The 18,949-nt window shown below is 44.9% G+C and overlaps 1 protein-coding gene and 1 pseudogene across 10 annotated transcripts in view; one reads left to right on the forward strand and one right to left on the reverse strand.

Annotated features, from left to right (window-relative positions):
• Positions 1 to 18,949, forward strand: part of NLRC5 (NLR family CARD domain containing 5) — a 93,107-nt gene that overhangs the window by 16,664 nt on the left and 57,494 nt on the right. For all 10 annotated transcript variants that reach the window (XR_005243907.2, XR_005243908.2, XM_007993407.3 and 7 more), the window contains exons 2-5: positions 11,141 to 11,259; positions 14,759 to 15,065; positions 16,298 to 16,357; positions 17,789 to 17,857. Coding sequence is in view for 8 of the 10 variants with exons in the window: in XM_007993407.3 (XP_007991598.3) it covers positions 14,771 to 15,065; positions 16,298 to 16,357; positions 17,789 to 17,857 (424 nt within the window). In the remaining 2 variants the exon portion in view is untranslated. The remainder of the gene's footprint in view (positions 1 to 11,140; positions 11,260 to 14,758; positions 15,066 to 16,297; positions 16,358 to 17,788; positions 17,858 to 18,949) is intronic.
• On the reverse strand, positions 103 to 8,219 carry LOC103233530 (cilia- and flagella-associated protein 69-like; annotated as a pseudogene).

An 18,949-nucleotide genomic window follows, 5' to 3' on the forward strand; every position in this document is an offset into this window, starting at 1 on the left:
CTTTCACTGGGGACAATTACCATTATGAATTTCTTCCAGAAATATTCCATGTATTGTATACACTTTTTTTTTTTTTTTTTTTTTGAGACAGAGTCTCGCTCTGTCACCCAGGCTGAGGTGCAGGGACGCAGTCTTGGCTCGCTGCAGCCTGGACGCCCCCCCAGACTCAAGCAATCCTCCCACCTCAACCTTCTGTGGGTAGCTTGGACAACATGCGTGCACCACCACTCCTGGCTAATTTTTGTATTTTTTGTCAAGACAGGGTTTTGCCCTGTTACCCAGGCTGGTCTCAAACTCTCAACCTCAAGTGATCTACCCGCCTCTGCCCCTCAAAGTGCTGGGATTACAGTCATGAGCCACCACTTTTATTTTTTCTTTACACAAAGGAAGCATATTCTACACCCTGTTTTGCCCCAGCTCTCTTTTAAAAAACAAAATATCGTGGATACAGTTCCATATCATTCCATATAGTTTGTCCTCTTTTCTTTTCTTTTTTTTTCTTTTCTTTTCTTTCTTTCTTTCCTTCTTTTGAGACAGGGTCTCACTCCGTCGCCCAGGCTGGGGTGCAGTGGCACTATCTCAGCTTACCTCAGCCTCCCGGGCTCAAGTGATCCTCCCACCTCAGCCTCCTGAGTGGCTGGATGCTGCCTCTTTCTTTCTGATGGCTGCGAAGAATTCCATTGTACAGATGTGCCATAATTTAATCATAATATGTCCTCTTTGATCGTTTAGGTTTTTCCAATTTTTGCTATTATAAGCAAGGCCACGTTAAATATCGCTGGGCATATTATTGTGCATATAGTGAAGACATCTGTAGGTTAAATGCCTGTGTATGAAATTGCTCAGTGTGATTATATGGCATTCACCACTTTGGTAGATAAAGGTTGTGTCCTGTTACATTTCCACGGATGAATTTCTTCCAGAAATATTCATGTATTTGTATACACATTTGTTGAGACATGGTCTCAAAACTGTTGATACATTATTATTATTATTATTATTATTATTATTATTATTATTTCACATTATTTAGGGAAGTTTCATTTTTTTCTGAGCTACCACTGATAATTTCTTATTTACTCATCATCTTGTATTTCTCTTCCTTACACATTAGGGAAATGTCTATTCTAGTTTTTAATGTAAATGTTCTTGTGGCTTTTTTAGAAAACATCAAAATATGCACATTAAAAAATTTGAATGGGTCAAAGGGTCCTAAAAAGGGTCCACAGTGGAAAAGGCTCTCCTTTCCCGGCATCCCCAGACCCCTCCTCAGACACAAGCCTGTCGTCAGTTTCCTGTGTAGCTTCCCAGAATTGGTCTCTATGTATGCAAATACACACACATTTAAAATACACACATGCCAGGTCCACGTGGAATGATGCAGTGCGTCAAAGTGCCCATTCATTCACAACCTTGCCAACTCAGTAATATCCTTGCAAATCTAATAGTTAGAAAATGGTGTATCTTTTTTAGTTCTAAAGTATTATATTTGTTCTATTTTCTGTAAGCTTGAGCATCTTTTCATATATTTAAAAGTCATTGGGTCCAGGGGTGGTGGCTCATGCCTGTAACCCTAGCACTTTAGGAGGCCAAGGCAGGTGGATCACCTGAGGTCAGAAGTTCGAGACCAGCCTGGTCAACATGGTGAAACCCAGTCTTATTTTAAAAAAAAAACAAAAAACCATAAGCCAGGCATGGTGGTTCATGCCTGTAATCCCAGCTACTTGGGAGGCTGAGGCAGGAGAATCGCTTGAACTGAGGAGGTGGAAGTTGCAGTGAGCTGAGATTGTGCCACTGCACTCCAGCCTGGGCAACAGAGTGAGACTCTGTCTCAAAAAAATTTGTTTAAATGTCATTGGTATTTCCCTTTTTTGTAAACCTTTTATGCTCTTTGCCTACTTTTCTATGAGGTCACTGGCTTTTTCAGTATTGATTTTTAGTAACTCTCGATTTATTAAAACATTTATACATTTATAGCTTTGTTTATGATGTATACATTTATAACCTTGTCTGTGATGCAGATATTTTTCCAACTGGTCATCTGGCTTTTGACTTTATCTGTGGTATTCTTTGACAATACAAAAATTTTAATTTATATCTGATCAGTTTCATCCAGTTTTTTCTTTTTTCATGATTTCTGAGTTTTGCGTCATGCTTAGCAAGACTCTCTCTACTCTGAAATTATTTTCTGTAAAATACTTTTTTCAGTCAGTCATAGTGGTTCACACCTGTAATCCCAGAACTTTGGGAGGTAGAGGTGGAAGGATTACTTGACTCCAGGGGTTCAAGGCCAATCTGGGCAACAGAGCAAGACCTTGCCTCTATTTTTTTAAAGAGAAATTTGTTTTAATTAAAAAAGAATACTTTTTTCCATGTTTTGTTTGAGCACTTAAATTTTCTTAACTTTTTTGTCGTGAAACATAACACATAGAAAAATGTCATGTAAGTGTACAACTTCGTGAATTGTTATAAATTGAACATACAGCCTTCTGGTACTTTCACGGTTTAACTTCTTACATTTAAATTTTTGTTTCATCTAGACATTATGTTGATATAATTGTGAAATAGAAATCCATTTTGATTGTAAAAGGACACTTTTTAAATGTTCATGAAATGTTTTACAATTTATTATATACCAAGCAAAAAAGAAAATCTCAACATATTCCTCAAAGTAGGAATTGCGCAGGACTTATTCTTTGTACAGTGTAATACAACAAAAACTAATGATAAAGCCATAAAAACAACTCTTTATTAAATTACTCCATTCCAAATTATAATTTCAATCTATTTAGCACATAAATGTTTGATATACATTTATCGAAATTGACCCAAAGTGTTTTATTATTTTTTAAAAGGTAAAGGCTAGCAATGGCTTAAGCAATACAGTTTATAATTTTAAAGAATAACAAACAGCCTCACTAAATCAGGGGAAAGAAATAAAAAGATAAAAGCAAAAATTACAGAACTAGAAAAGGGACCATTCCAGCAAAACTGATAAATGTTTTCAAACATAAGAGTTACCAACTGCTGGCAAATCTAAAAAGAAGAAAAAGACAAAAAGTAAACTAAATTAATATGAAGCCTTGAGGAGATTTAAAATTATAAGAAAATAGGCTGGGCACGGTGGCTCACGTCTGTAATCCCAGCACTTTGGGAGGCCGAGGTGGGCGGATCATGAGGTCAGGAGCTTGAGACCAGCCTGGCCAACATGGTGAAACCCCGTCTCTACTAAAAGTACAAAAATTAGTTGACTGTGGTGGCATGCGCCTGTAGTCCCAGCTACTCGGGAGGCTGAGGCGGGAGAATCACTTGAACCTGGGAGGTGGAGGCTGTGGTGAGCCTAGACCATGCCATTGCACTCCAGCCTGGGTGGCAGAGTGAGATTCCGTCTCAAAGAAAAGGCCGGACGCGGTGGCTCACGCCTGTAATCCCAGCACTTTGAGAGGCCGAGGCGGGCGGATCACGAGGTCAGGAGATCGAGACCATCCTGGCTGACACGGTGAAACCCCGTCTCTACTAAAAATACAAAATATTAGCTGGGCGTGGTGGCGGGCGCCTATGGTCCCAGCTACTCACCACTGCACTCCAGCCTGGGCAACAGAGTGAGACTCTGTCAAAAAAAAAACAAAAAAAAAAAAAAAAAAAACCCCACACACACACAAACAAAAAAAAAAACAAGACAATATTATATACAACTGTGAGCTATACTATGTTTGACCATCTTGACAAAATGAGCAACTTTCTCAAAACTATAAATTGCCAAATGTTCATTTAAAAAAAAGCCAAAAATAACCAACCCACACAATGAAGATAAATTTAAAGTGATCAAGTGTGATTTTTTAAAAAACTGTTCAAACATCTTGGTAGTGCTGGGCAGGAAGTTGGCTTTCATTCTGGGAGGGATGATGAGAAGGCTCTGAGGGGCATGGGACCTGATGTCACAGGACCTGATGCAGGCTGTGTCTTAACAGCTGACTCCTGCGTGGAGAAGGTTATTGGGGGACGGGTGGACGGAGACCAGGGAGGAGGCAGGTGCAGGACTCCCCGTGAGAAATGATGGTGTCCAGGCTAGGCCAGAGCAGGAGAGGAAGCAAGATTCTGGAATGCACTTGGAAAATGAAGCCATCTTTGGGCTTGAGCTCAAGGAAGCATGAAGCTGCCTCTAACTGACGTGGGGAAGGTAGTCTGGGGAGCAGTTTGGGAAGAGAGATCAGGAGCTCAGTTTCGGACTTGGAAATTTTGAAACGCACATGAGGCATCCAGGTGGAGTTGGGAGAACTAAATCATGCCGAAAAGGTACTCACGTGGCAAGTAGCAAATATTCGCTATATTGTCTGTTCAACTTTGTCAACTGCTTTTCCAGTAGAAATGTAGTGTCCTTATCACACATGCATAAATGTTAAACTCAAAAGTAAAATGAAATATTTTCTCAGTAGATATGAATTACTTTTTAATTTTTTTTTTTTTTTTGACATGGGGTCTCACTCTGTTGCTTAGGCTGGACTGGAGTGGCAAGATCATAGCTCACTGCAGCCTCAAACTCCTGGGCTCAAGCAATCCTCTGCCACAGCCTCCCGATTAGCTGGGACTACAGGCACACACCACCACGCCCAGCCAATCTTTTATTTTTTGTAGAGACTGAGTTGCGCAATGTAGCCCAAGCTGGTCTCCAACTCCTGAGCTCAAGCTATCCTCCCACCTTGGCCTCCCAAAGTGTTGGGATTACAGGCGTGAGCCACCACACCTGGCTGCTTTTTAATTGTAATATTCATCCTCCATCCATCATACTTAGTGCAGATATTTTTCCCTACCTATTGCCTTCCTATTTCTCTTTTATTTCACATTATTTAGGGAAGTTTCATTTTTTGTGAGCTATCACTGATAATTTCTTATTAACTCATCATCTTGTATTTCTCTTCCTTACACATTGGGGAAATGTCTATTCTAGTTTTTAATGTAAATGTTCTTGAGGCTTTTTTTTTTTTTAGAAAAAATCAAAATATGCACATTAAAAAGTTTGAATGGTTCAAAGGGTCCTAAAAAGGGTCCACAATGGAAAAGGCTCTCCTTTCCCAGCATCCCCAGGACCCTCCTCAGACACAACCCTGTCGTCAGTTTACTGTATAGCTTCCCAGAGTTGGTCTCTATGTATGCAAATACACACACATTTAAAATATACACATGCCACAGCTTTTTAAAATTTGAATTTATGGGCCATGTGCAGTGGCTCACTCCTGTAACCCCAACACTTTGGGAGGCCGAGGCTGGTGGATCACCTGAGGTCAGGAGTTCGAGACCAGCCTGACCAATATGGTGAAACCCCATCTCTACTAAAAATACAAAAATTAGCCAGGTGTGGTGGTGGGTGCCTGTAATCCCAGCTTCTCAGGAGGCTGAGACAGGATAATCACTTGAACCCAAGAGGCAGAGGTTGCAGTGAGCTGAGATCATGCCACTGCACTCCAGCCTGGGCAACAGATAGAGACTCCATCTCAAAAAAAAAAAAATGAATTTAGACCCAGGTGAGCGGAGGCTCACGCCTGTAATCCCAGCACTTATGGAGGCCGATGAGGAGAGAATCAATTCACTTCAGTCCAGGAGTTCAAGACCAGCCTGGGCAACTCAGGGAAACCCTGTCTCTACAAAAAAATAAAAATTAGCCTGGCATGGTGGAGTATGCCTGTTGTCTCAGCTATTCAGGAGGGTGAGGCAGGAGGATCACTTGAACTCAGGGGTAGCAGGCTGCATGAGCTATGATTGCACCACACACTCCAGCCTGGGTGACAGAGCAAGACCCTGTGTCAAAAAAAAAAAAAGAAAAGAAAATTAGATTACCGTCATAGGTGGTACAAAACGCTTCCCAGTTTATTGCTTTCGTTTCGTTTGTTGCCATTTTTACTATACAGAAAAAAAAATGGCAATAAAGAATATGTTATTACGTTAATTTATAATGCATTATTTTTAATGACTTTGTTGAGGTGTAATTTACATACCATAAAATCCATCCATTTTAAGTGTACAATTCAGTGATTTCTAGTAAATTTACTGAGTTATGCGACCATCACCACAATCTGGTTTTGGGACATTTTCATTACTGCCATAATAGTCCTCATACCCATTTAGAATTATTCCTATTTCTGCCCCCTGGCCCAGGCAACCACTAATCTACTTACTGTTTCAATAGATTTGCCTTTTCTGAACGTTTTACGTAAATAGAATCATACAATATGTGATCTTTAGTGATCTTTTTCCACATGGCATAAACTTTGTTCCTTTTTATTGTTGAATAACGTTCCATTGTATAGCTATATCATAGTTTGTTTCTCCATTCATGAGCTTTTGGGTGTTTGGGTTGATTTCACTTTTTGACTGTTATGGATAATGCTGGTATGAACATTCATATGCAAGTTTTTGTGTGGATGTATATTTTCATTTCTCTTGGAATAGACCCAGGCATGGAATTGCTGGATTAGATGGTAATTCTGTTGTTTTATATTCTAACGCAGGGATCCCCAATCCCTGGATCACAGACCAGTGCGGGTCCATGGCCTTTTAGGAACTGGGCCACACAGCAGGTGGTGAGTGGCCGGCAGGCGAGTATTACCGCCTGAGCTCTGCCTCCTGTCGGATCAGCGGTGCCATTAGATTCTCATAGGAGCACAAACCCAGTTGTGAAATGCGCATGGGAGGGATCTAGGTTGAGAGTTTCTGATGAGAATCTAATGATAAATGCAATGAACTTGAATCATCCCGAATTCATCTCCCACCTCCAACCCCCATCCGTTGAAAAAATTCTCTCTCACGAAACTGGTCCCTGGGCCAAAGAGTTTGGGGACAGCTGTTCTAAGGAACTGCCAAAACTGCCAAACTGTTTTTTCAGAGTGGCTGGACCATTTTACATTCCCATTAGCAATATATACAGTGTCCTGCTTCTCTACATCCTCGTCAACATGTGTCCTTTTCATTATAGCCATTCTATGTGGGTGTGAAATGCTATGTGGCTGTGTTTTTCATTTCCATGCAGAAATTTTTAATTTAATTACTTAGTTAAAAATAATTCTTTAAATTTAAAACACTCATATTGCCATATATATTTTTTTATACTACAAAGTGATACAATTTTTGTTAATTTTCCTGCCTTGATTACTCTTTACCTGTATAGTAGGTAAATCTTTACATAAGATCACAATTATATTGAATAGTAATTTATTCAACTCAAAATCTTCATAGGATTTAGAAAATTTAAGTCCTTTACTAAAGGGTTTGACTTTTAACTTCATTAAAGTTTGCAAACAGTATCAAATCCTTGGGAAAGCCACATTCAGTCATTGGCATTCCAGGATTTTGAACTGTAACTGTAGAGATCACTAATACATCATTTCTAAGCTGACAGTCATAATGACTAAAGCCTCTCATAAATAGATTTTTAAATACTTCCTTCAAAGCCAGTAAACATTCCAAGTTACTAAGCTGTTGAACAATTTCTTCTTTTGAATATTTCTCTGATAAGTTCCAAAGTGTTTCTGATGAAGGAAATAAAAGCCATCCAGAGAAATCTGGGTCATTGAGGTGAGCACAGATTCCATTGGCTGCTTGTGGTTTCATCATTACAGTACAGTTAACTTCAGAAGTCGAGAGATGCTGCAGAACTTTGAGTACCTAAAGTTTCTCAACAAGTTGATTTTCAAGCAAGGTCATTAATTGGACCATTGTTTTTGCCAGTCCTCCAACTTCAGTCATTTGAATCTTATATGATGAACTTGCTTGCTGGTAACCTGGAATACACTTCTTTGGTAGTTCTGCACGATAAAAGTCAACAATAAGCTTACAATTCTGTATCCTCAATTCAGAACTTGGTATTTTCATTAAGTATCTAGAAGTGCAATTGAATTAGCAGTATCTCCAGCATAGCTTATTTCATCCGATACTTTCTTTTTCAAAAATAGCAAGCCACACTATTTTATGATGTCATATGCAGATTCCACAAAGCGTGGCTGGCTTTCAATTTTTACTGCACGCAGATTCAGAATTTTAAATGTCTGTACTAGATCCCTTAAGGGAAGTTCATTCTGATAACACTGTACCAGTTTCTTGACAGATGTAAGTTGTTTTTCTTCTAAGCCATCTTTAGCAGTCTCTTCAAAAAATTTGATGACACAATTAAGGTCCATAGGCTTCAAAACACCAGTTCCGCATGGTGAGGGCGGCCTCGGGTAACACCATCATGGTGGAAGGCAAAGGGGAAGTCAAGACCTTCTTCATGGTGGCGGGAAAGAGACAGCGTATTGCTATGTATTTTAACACCACTTATTTCCCCCCTTTTTTCTCTCAATATCATGGATTAAATAGTGTATTTTAAATGAGTGTGAGGCTCACTTGGACTCTATTCCATCCGTTTGGCCAATTTTTTTCCATTTTTAATTCAAGGATCTTAAAGTTTGAATTATGGTCACCTTATGATGCATTTTATCATGTTTGGAAGCTTTTTTGCTATTTCCTGATCCTTCCAACAAATAGCCTTTTGATAGAATTGCCTTTATTCGTTTCTTTATATCCAATTCTAACTTAAAATTAACTTAAACTGTTTTATTATGAAATATTTAAGTCATATAAATACTGCCTCTTTTCTCTAAATGACTGCTCATATAATTTTACCAAGTTCTGTTAAAGCATCCTATTGTACATAAAGTGGCGGTTTTTTAATCTGCCTGTTAACTTAGAGTGGGTTTTATTTTCTTTCACTTTCTGTGGTCAAAGGCAAGTTTGTCTTAGTCAGCTTGGGCTGTTAGAATGAAATACTATAGACTGGGTGGCTTAAACAACAGAAACTTGTTTCTCACAGTTCTGTAAGCTGGGAAGTCCCTGATCAGGAAGCCAGCAGACCTGGTGTCTGGAGAGGATGCACTTCCTGGTTTGCAGATGGCACCTTCTCATTGTGTCCTCACAGGGCAGAGAGCAAAGAGAAAGAGAAAGAGCAAGCACTCTCCAGCCTCTTCCTTTTGTTTTTGTTTTTGTTTTGTTTTTGTTTTCTTTTGTTTGTTTGAGATGGAGTCTTGCTCTGTCGCCGAGGCTGGAGTGCAGTGGCACGATCTCGGCTCCCTGCAACCTTTGCCTCCTGGGTTCAAGTGATTCTCCTGCCTCAGCTTCCTGAGTAGCTGGGACTACAGGTGCCTGCCACCACGCCTGACTAATTTTTATATTTTTATTAGAGATGGGGTTTCATCATGTTGGGCAGACTGGTTTTAGACTCCTGACCTCAAGTGATCTGCCTACCTTGGCCTCCCAAAGTGCTGGCATTACAGGCGTGAGCCACCGTGCCCAGCCTCCAGCCTCTTTTTGTGAGGACAGTAATCCCATCATAAGGGCTCCACCCTCTTGACCTAATCACTTGGCAAAGGCCCCACTTCCAAATACCATCACACTGGGTATTTAGGCTTCACCAGGTGAATCAGTGGGGGAGGTGGGACACAAACATTCAGTCCACAGCAAGTTTTTATCTCAATTTGCTAATGCCTCTATTTCTCCTGTTACAATGTGATAATGCTGTTTTTTAAAATATCATTTAGCTGGCTGTGGTGACCCATGCCTGCAGTCCCAGCTACCCAAGAGGCTAAGGCAGAAGGATCACATGAACCTAGGAGTTTGAATCCAGCCTGGGCAACATAGAAAGACGCTGTCTCTTAAAAAAAAAAAAAAAAAAAAAAACGGGGAGGCCGGGCGCAGTGGCTCACGCCTGTAATCCCAGCACTTTGGGAGGCCGAGGCGGGTGGATCACCTAAAGTCGGGAGTTCAAGACCAGCCTGAACAATATGGAGAAACCCCGTCTCTATTAAAAATACAAAATTAGATGAGTGTGGTGGCACATGCCTGTAATCCCAGCTACTTGGGAGGCTGAGGCAGGAGAATTGCTTGAACCAGAAGGTGGAAGTTGCAGTGAGCCGAGATCATGCCATTGCACTCCAGCCTGGGCAACAAGAATGAAACTCCGTCTCAAAAAAAAAAGAAAAGAAAAAGAAAGAAAGAAATGAAAAGAAGCACTTAAAGAGGCTGAGCCTGGCAGATCACTTGAGGTCAGGAGTTCAAGACCAGCCTGGCCAGCATGGTGAAACCCAGTCTCTACTAAAAATCTAAGAATTAGCCAGGCGTGGTGGCACACACCTGTAATCCCAGCTACTCGGGAGGCTGAGGCACGAGAATTGCTTGAACCCAGGAGGTGGAGGTTGCAGTGAGCTGAGATCATGCCACTGCACTCCAGCCTGGGCAACACAGCAAGACTCCATCTCAAGAAAAAAGAAAGACAGAGAGAGAGAAATATAGACATATCTTATTAGTCCCCTGGGACCTCTTCAAAAGATCTCTCTTTTCCTTTCTTATTTCTAATTACCATACTACATACCACCTCCATGATGTCAGAATGTGCCCTATTTACATGGATTTGTCTAAAGTCATGGAACTCTGAGTTACATTCCTCGTATTTCACAGAGACACAATCAGAGCACACGCTGACCTTCCGCCTCTCTTCCTTTCCTCCATGTAGTCTGTAGCTGCCTGTTCTCTTCTTTGTTCGTAGGAAGATCTCTGTTGTGTGGTGTGGGAATTTGTGCCAGCGTGTCTTTTTACTGTGCTCTCTTTGAGCAGCTATCAATGCTTCCGGGTCTTCTCTTTAAGAAGAAAGTTTACTCTCAATTGTTTAAAAACTAACTAAATAGGAAGAAGATTGCAAATCCTAACCTTTTTGGGGTTTTATATTGGGGGTGAAAGTTGGCATCTGCAGTAAGGATTATTTCATTATCATCTGAATAAATGACCAAAAATAACTTTGCTGACTTGCAGGGCTCATTGTGATGCCAAAGGACATTGTAAGGTGAATATCTGAATTGGAGGAGGAAGAGGGGCATCCTCTGAGCCAGGTGTGGCAGGAGGTGACATCAAGGAGGGTTAGGCTGCGTAAACCCAGGGACATAAGGAGCTGCAGTCAGGGAAGAACAAGGTCTACAGATGGAGTTGGGGGGACTGTGTCTGGATCCAGTATTCTCAGAAGTGTCTCTGGCAGGCAGGGGCAAGGGCTGGTGCCTGGTTTACAGCATTCCTTTTGGAGTCTGGAATTGTGGGGACAACTCCCTGTCTTCTCTCCCCTTAGGGGTCTGCACTATGGAAACAACCTGTCAATCCAACTCAAGGCACAAGGACATAGCCCAGACACCCATGAGACCCTCTCTGTGGGGACCCTAGAGCACCTATCATGAACGAGGAGACCAAGTAGGTGATTTTTCTCTCCCCTTCACCTCCTCTTCTCCCCTCCTATCTACTTCTTCACTCTTCTCCTACTGCCAAGACTGGTCCCTACCCAAATCTGCTTACTGGGCTGCCCCCAACACAACAAACCTGCCCTTGACCATCATTCAGCATGAGAATGTAATGATCAGACACAGAAAATCAGGAAGTTTTGAGACAGCATATAATCTACCTATTTTAGAGATGGTATGACTGAGGCTTATGTAGGAAAAAGGCTTGCTCAAGGTCACACTATGAGTGTATCCACTACGATAGGCCAGGTTACACTGCAGTACATGCACCCTCCAAAGTCCCAGTGACTCATGGCAACAAAAGTTTATTTCCTGCTCTTGCTTCCTGTCTGGTGTGGATTGACTGGGATTGCTCCTCCACATCATCCTCTCTCCCAGACTCAGGCTAACAGGGTAGCCATGATTTGCAATATTTCTGGCCCCTGGAGTAGAAAAAAAGAAAAACTACTGTGAATCACACCTTGGTTCTTAAAACGTCTACACAGGCATGACATGAGTCTTTTTTAGCATATTTCATTGACCAAAGCAAATTTCATGGCTGTGCCCAATTTCAAGGAGGCAGAGAAATGTAATCCCACCAAAGGCCTAGAAAGGGGAGAAAGAGTATCTGTGAACAGCCCAAATGCCTACCACAGACAATTAGTAACAGAGCTGGGCCATGGATCTTTCAACCATCGTCCTCTGTTTCCAAGATTATTCCCCATGGAAATCTCAGTGACTGATAATGATGCCACGTGCTTTTTCTCCCAAGGATGGTTAGCCTTAAAGAGATTTGTGTCATAGCCTAAGGGGATAGAACACTAATGATGGAAACAAAGGTATTGTGTTAGACTGGCTGGAGGATAAATTTGAGGATGAGAAACATCACCAGAAATCACACCATCCAGGCACTACTTACTTCCATCTGGTGCCATGCTGTCCTGGACCATTTCTTCATGGGCAGCATGGATGCTGGACACCATAGCCTGGAAAAGAAGTTATGCCCTAGGCTATGGCCACATCCTTTTTCTGAGATCACACAAAATCCAGGGACTTAGCCTTGTCTGGAGCCATCCAGGCCTCCAAGGCCTTGGAAATTTACTGGCCCGGGAGGCAAGAAACCTCAGTTCTGCTCCTGGCTCTGTCATGGACTTGTTGTGTGACCGTGGGCGTACCCTTTGCCCTTCCTTGGCCATGGTCTTTCCATCTGTTTAGTGGAGATGGTAATCCCTGCCTGAGGATCATGGTGTGAGCATGTTTCATAAATTCTAAGACTCTCTGCCTGAGTAAGGACCTCCTGAGATTAGCCCAGTCAAGGAGAAATGACCAGTGGGGCTGGCGGCACATACAAGTGTGTCTCTGCTGCATGCCGGAGAGCAGCTGGGCTCCAAACCCCAGCACGCACAGTACTGGCCTCAGTCTCTGGGGATTGGGAAGGTTGGCTTCTGGGTGGACCTCCTACTCTTTTCAGAGTTAAAGGTGGACTCTCTGGAGTTGTGAGGCTAAAATGAAGTATATAAAGCACTTAGACAGTGAGTGCTTTCCAAGTGGGTACTGCTATGAGGAAGGAAATAGTACAAGAAGGTACATCTAGAAATGTGATAGCATGGTCCACTAGATGATGGACCACCATTTAGTTGGCCAGTCCTCAACTGTTAGACATTTAGGTTGTTTCCAATTTTTAATCATTATAAATAGTCTTGCAGTGAACATCTTTGTAACTAAATCTTGTACGTATGTTCATGATTGTTTCCCAATTGTTTCCCAGTTCTAGAGTACTAGAAATGGAATACTGAATCAAAGGAACTGCACATTGTTTAGGCTTTTGCTGTGTAAATGCCTCTTGCCCTCTATTGGTACTTCTATAAGGAGGTGATTTAAGAGTTCCAGTTCTGCCAGGCATGATGGCTCACACCTGTAATCCCAGCACTTTGGGAGAGCGAGGTGGGCGGATCACCCTGAGGTCAGGAGTTTGAGCCCAGCCTGGCCAACATGGTGAAATCCCATCTGTATGAAAAATTACAAAAATTAGCCAGATATTGTGGTGTGCACCTGTAATCCCAGCTACTCGGGAGGTTGAGACAGGAGAATCGCTTGAACCCAGGAGTCAGATACTGCAGTGAGCCGAGATTACACCATTGCACTCCAGCCTGGGTGACAGAGCGAGACTCCATCTCAAAAAAAAAAAAAAAAAAAAAAAAGAGTTCCACTTCAGAAGGAGAGAATCTGCTTAGCAAAAGAGGTGATGGTCTGTGTTAGCTAGGATTAGAGATCACTGTGAGTAACAGAAAGCACTAAACAACAGTGGGTTAACCAAAATGGAAGTGTATTTCCCTGCCATGTAATAGAAGTCCAAAGTCAGTGAGCACAGGGCAGATGGGCAGCTCAGTATGGGTTCCACCTCATGATTCAAAATGGCTGCCCAAGATCCAGCCATCCCATCGACATTCCAGCCAACAGGAAGGAGCAAAGAAGAATAGACAACACTTCCACTTACATTCCACTGGCCAAATTACATGGCCACATATAACTGCAAGGGAGACTGGGAAATAATAATCTATTCTGGATGACCAGAGAATGTTTAGTAGTTCTAATACTGAGGAAGAAGGGAAGAACAGATTTTGCGAGACAACTAGTTGTCTCTGCCATGAGGTTAGCTCAGACTGAGAGCAGCATAAATAGTTCACGGAAACAAGAATGAGTAATGCATCCTCAGCGGACTGTCCACAGGGGATGAACTAGGCCATTCCAGAGAGCCAGGATGTAGGCACAAATGGAGTGGGGAGGGGGAGCGGAAGAAACAGACTGATCTCTGGAGCCGATTCCTGGGCAGAGACATCAAGACTCCATGGAGAGGCCACTTCCCTGCCTATTTTTTGTTGCTCAGATGTAGAGAGTGGTTCTTGACTGCTTGACTTCCCCAGAAGCTCCCCTATCCCCCAACTCACCTTCCCCAGATCACCTCCCCCTAGTTCACCTGTCCCCAACTCACCTGCCCTCAAGTCACGTGCCCCGCAACTCACCTGTTCTCCATCTAATCTTCCTCCCAGCTCCCCTGTCCCCCAAATCACCTGCCCCCAATTCACTTGTCCTCCAGCTCACTGGTTCCCCAGCTCATCTTCCCTCCAGTCCCCCTGCCCCCCAGCTCACCTGCCTGCCCTAAGTTCACCTGTCCCCCAGTTCATCTTCCTCCTAGCTCGCCTGTCCCCTGCTCACCTGTGCCCAAGCTCCCCTGTCCCCCAGTTCCCCTGTCTCTCAGCTCACCTCCCCCCAGTTCCTCTGTCCCCCAGCTCACCTTCCCCCCAGTTCCCCTGTCCCCAGTTCATCTGCCCCCACGTCCTCTGTCCCCCAGCTCATCTGCCCTCAGTTTACCTGTCACCAACTCACCTCCCCCCCAGTTCCCCTGTCCCTCAGCTCATCTGCCCCCAGTTTACCTGTCCCCCTCAACTCACCTATCTTCCCTGTCCCTCCAGGGCCGGCTCCTCATGGACCCCATTGACCTCCAGCTCGGTAACAAGAACCTGTGGAGCTGTCTTGTGAGGCTGCTCAGCAAAGACCCAGAATGGCTGAATGCCAAGATGAAGTTCTTCCTCCCCAACACAGACCTGGATTCCAGGAACGAGACCTTGGACCCTGAACAGAGAGTCATCCTACAACTCAACAAGCTGCATGTCCAGGGTTCGGCCACCTGGCAGTCTTTCATTCATTGTGTGTGCATGCAGCTGGAGGTGCCTCTGGAACTGGAGGTGCTGCTGCTGAGTACTTTTGGCTGTGATGATGGTAAGGGCAGGTGTGAGAGATGCAAAGCAGCCAGGCCAGAACCTGTGTCATGGAGAGTCAGGGGGAGCCCAGGGACCCACCTGAGTCACAGACAGGGTGTAACCGAGTCAGGATCTCAATTCTGTATTTCTGGACATTTCCCAGAACAAATTCCCTAATGCGCCCAAATCTGCTGGGGCCTGGAGGACCCCTCCTTCCACCTGGCTTCACTCGAATTGCTTGAATTGCTGAGTGACTGCTTCCAGCCACAAAATCCCACATAGCCCATAATGCCCGAGAGATTTCTTTCTTTCTTTTTTGGTAGGGGAGGTTGTTTTTTGTTGTTGTTCTTGTTGGTTTTTGTTGTTTATTTGTTTTTTATTTTTGAGACAGGGTCTTGCTCTGTTGCCTAGGCTGGCGTACAGTGGCACAATCATAGCTCACTACAGCATCCAACTCCAGGACTCAGGTGATCCTTTCCACTTCAGCCTCTCAAGTAGCTTGGACTGCAGTAGAACTACAGGTGCACGCCGCCACATTAGGCTGATTTCTCACTTTTTTCTAGAGACAGGACATCACTTTGTTGCCCAGGCTGGACTTGAACTCCTGGCCTTAAGTGATCCTCCTCCCTTGGCCTCCCAAAGTGCTGGGATTACAGATGTGAGCCATCACACCTGGCTAGAGGTGTTTTGTTCGTTTGTTTTGCAACACGGTCAGAAAGAGTGACGGGGAGCGCCTTCTGCCTTCTGCTGATAGATAGTCAGGTTTAACTCTGTTCAGTTTCATGGGGATTTCTTGGGCACCTTCTGTTTGCACAGCACTGAGAGGAAACACAGGACATTGAGGGGCAACAGCGTCCTTGGAGAGAAAATGGGAACTCACTTAAGAACTCTACTTCAAGGCAGAGTGTCGGACATGCAGGAGGCTGGGCGGCGCATGCACGCATGTGCAGACATATGCAGATACAGTGTGTATACATGCATAAACCCATATACACATGTATAACACATGCACACCTGTGCACACACATACATCAACTTGCATGCACTTGCATATACACATTTCTGCCCACCACTGCCTTCAAAGCTCACCACCACATTTTCTCCATGACAGATAACTGAGTGTTCACTTTATTTCTCCTTTGCTGGGTACCCACCCTGTGGGATGAGCCCTGAGCCAGGCACCAGGCCAGAGCTGGTCCCCAGCATCCCACGACAGCCCTATACCACATTACACTCTCCCCTCTTTTGCAGGGTTCACCAGCCAGCTGGGAGCTGAGGGGAAAAGCCTACCTGAATCTCAGCTCCATCAAGGTGAGAACTGGAGTTGGGGGGTGGGAAGGGGGTGGTGAGCACTGTGAAGTCCCCACTTCCAAGCTGGAGGAGGCTGGAGGTGGCTGGTCACAGCCATTTCTCATAGGCCATGCTCCTCATCTGTCCCTGACCCTTTTGCAAGTGTGTCAAGCCCCTAACTGTGTCTCCCAGCCCCACCTCCTCCTGCTGTGACTTTCAAGGCTTTGGCTTGTCCTGTTACCAATTCTCAAGGGTCTAACCTGGAGCCCCTCGGGAAGCCTGTTCTCACTTTCCTGCCCTCAACTCACAGGGCCTCATCTCCCAGCCCCAAAGCGTCAGGCTTCACTTGTACACCTTGGACTTGACACTCACCCACAGCTGGTGTCTTCACCGGGGGTGCCTTTGGCTGATTTTCTGAAGGAGCTCAGAAGGGCCAGTGATTAAATAATGACCACCTACTGATTCATGGGTCACACTTCCGTCTCGGCACCTTGATTTCTACAGAAGCATTGACTTTAATTATCACTGTGCCTGGCAGTAATGCCAACAGAAAACCCACCCTGTAATCTCAGCTCCCTAGTGAATCAAAACTGTCCAAGTCCCTGGTGCAATAGGCCCATATCACCGAACTGGCATCATTGTCTCATGGCCGTAACCAGATCTGATTGATATTTGACCAGTGAGTCCCTTTTTAATATAGGATTTGTTAAGATATTGGAGTACTCTCATACTGGTTCCAGCCTCTTAGCTGGGCAAGGAGCCCAAGGCCCTGCTCCAGGGGCTGTTCCTATTGGTCACTTAGCTTAGCTGTGGGAGCTGTAGGAGGACCCTGCTTGACTTCTTAAAATTTTTTCCTGAGTCCTCTTTCCTTTCTCCCTCCCTTCGTTTCTTGGTCCCCTTCTTTCTTGTTTTCCTTCTTCCTTTCTCAAACTCTTCCAGAAAGGCATTAAAGTGATTCTTGAAAATCCATGCAATGAGACAAGACTCAGGAAATCATTAAGGGAAGTAAGGAAATGTGGGTGATAAGAAATTGGGATGATAAAACACTAACACAGGAGGGAGGTTGCAGGCCCAGCCAAACTCACTGGGAACTTCACTTATATGACCAGCGGTGGCTTCCATAGAGCTTGGTCCTTCCCTGTTGGACAGATGGCCATTTAGTGCTTGGAGCTGAGTGTTTCTGGGGGCTGTTGGCTGTCGGCCATGCTTCCTGCATCCTGGACTGCAAGACTGCCAGGCCCAGAACATCCACCTCCCAGTGGGGGGCCTAGAAGTCCCCTCTGCAAATAGAAGCTGATGTTGACCCAGCCTCTGCCTGCTGCCTGCCTTTCCAGTCCCTGCACTTGGCTGCCTGCCACCTGTCTGTGGACTGGAGTTCCCCAAAGGTTCTGGGTACCCCCTCAGCCCAGATCCCCAGACCCGGCTCCTCCACCCTTTCCTTTGCTTTTTCAGGCCTGAAGCGCCCGCATCAGAGCTGTGGGTCCTCACCCCGCCGGAAGCAGTTCAGGAAGCAGCAGTTAGGTGGGTACCAGTGTGGGGAGGAACCTAAACAGAGAGATGGGGTTGCCTGGGGGCCAGGACCTGGACCCTGGACCTTGTCCCCTGCCAACAAGCCTCCAGAGGCCCAGTGACTCTTGTCTCACAAGTTTCCAGGAGAAAAGGACTGGAGGTAGAGGAGAAGGCTGGGCTGGCAGCGAAGGGTCTCCCCACCCATCTGGCTGCATGGGGGCTTCTCTCGAGAGGGCTCTGCTGAAGGAGCTGGAAGCACCATACAGGTCTCAGCTTCACCATCCAGGCTCTTCCAGGGACACCCTATGTCCTCAGTGTTGAAGGAGACCCAGGGAGGAGACCAGTTTGGGGGTGAGCAGGGATGGGGAGGGGTGAGGAGGCCTGGGAGAAACCCCCAAGACAGAGGCCCTGGGGACCCATGGGGAGCTGCTTAGGGCAGGCCAGGCCAGTGAGAGGAGAGGGGACTTCTCTCATTCTTGACCAGTTCTCAGAATGGTCCTCATTCTCCACTAGTTGTCCCACTAACAGGAGCCCTCTCTGTCCCCACTGCTGCCAACCATGGCCATAACCAGAGGATTCACATCCACTCAAAATAGGCCACTACCTGGCCTCTCCCCCTAGGGTTCCCCCCAAAAGCAGCCCCAGCCCTTTCCCTGGGTCACCTGAGACCTCTCAATGACCCAGGAATTAAAGGGTTAACATCTGGCACGGTAGGGGCCCAGCTCCCACAGTTCTGATGAGTAACGCCTAGGCCTACAGCTTGTTAGTGCTCACCCCTGGGCATTGCAGAACTGAAATATTGGGAAGGGGCACTGGGATCCAGATATCACAGAAAGAGGTTGTTTCAATAAGATATTGCAAAGGGGCCAGGTGCGGTGGCTCACACCTATAATCCCAGCACTTTGGAGGGCTGAGGCGGGTGGATCAGTTGATCCCAGGAATTCAATACCAGCCTGGCCAACATAACAAAATCTTGCCTCTACTAAAAATACAAAAATTAGCTGGGTGTGGTGGTGTGCACCTATAGTCCCAGCTACACAAGAGGCTGAGGCAGGAGGATCACTTGAGACCAGGAGTTTGCTGCTGCAGTAAGCTAGGATCATG

This window comes from Chlorocebus sabaeus, chromosome 5 (assembly GCF_047675955.1).
Source record: "Chlorocebus sabaeus isolate Y175 chromosome 5, mChlSab1.0.hap1, whole genome shotgun sequence".
NCBI classification, from domain to species: Eukaryota; Metazoa; Chordata; class Mammalia; order Primates; family Cercopithecidae; genus Chlorocebus; species Chlorocebus sabaeus.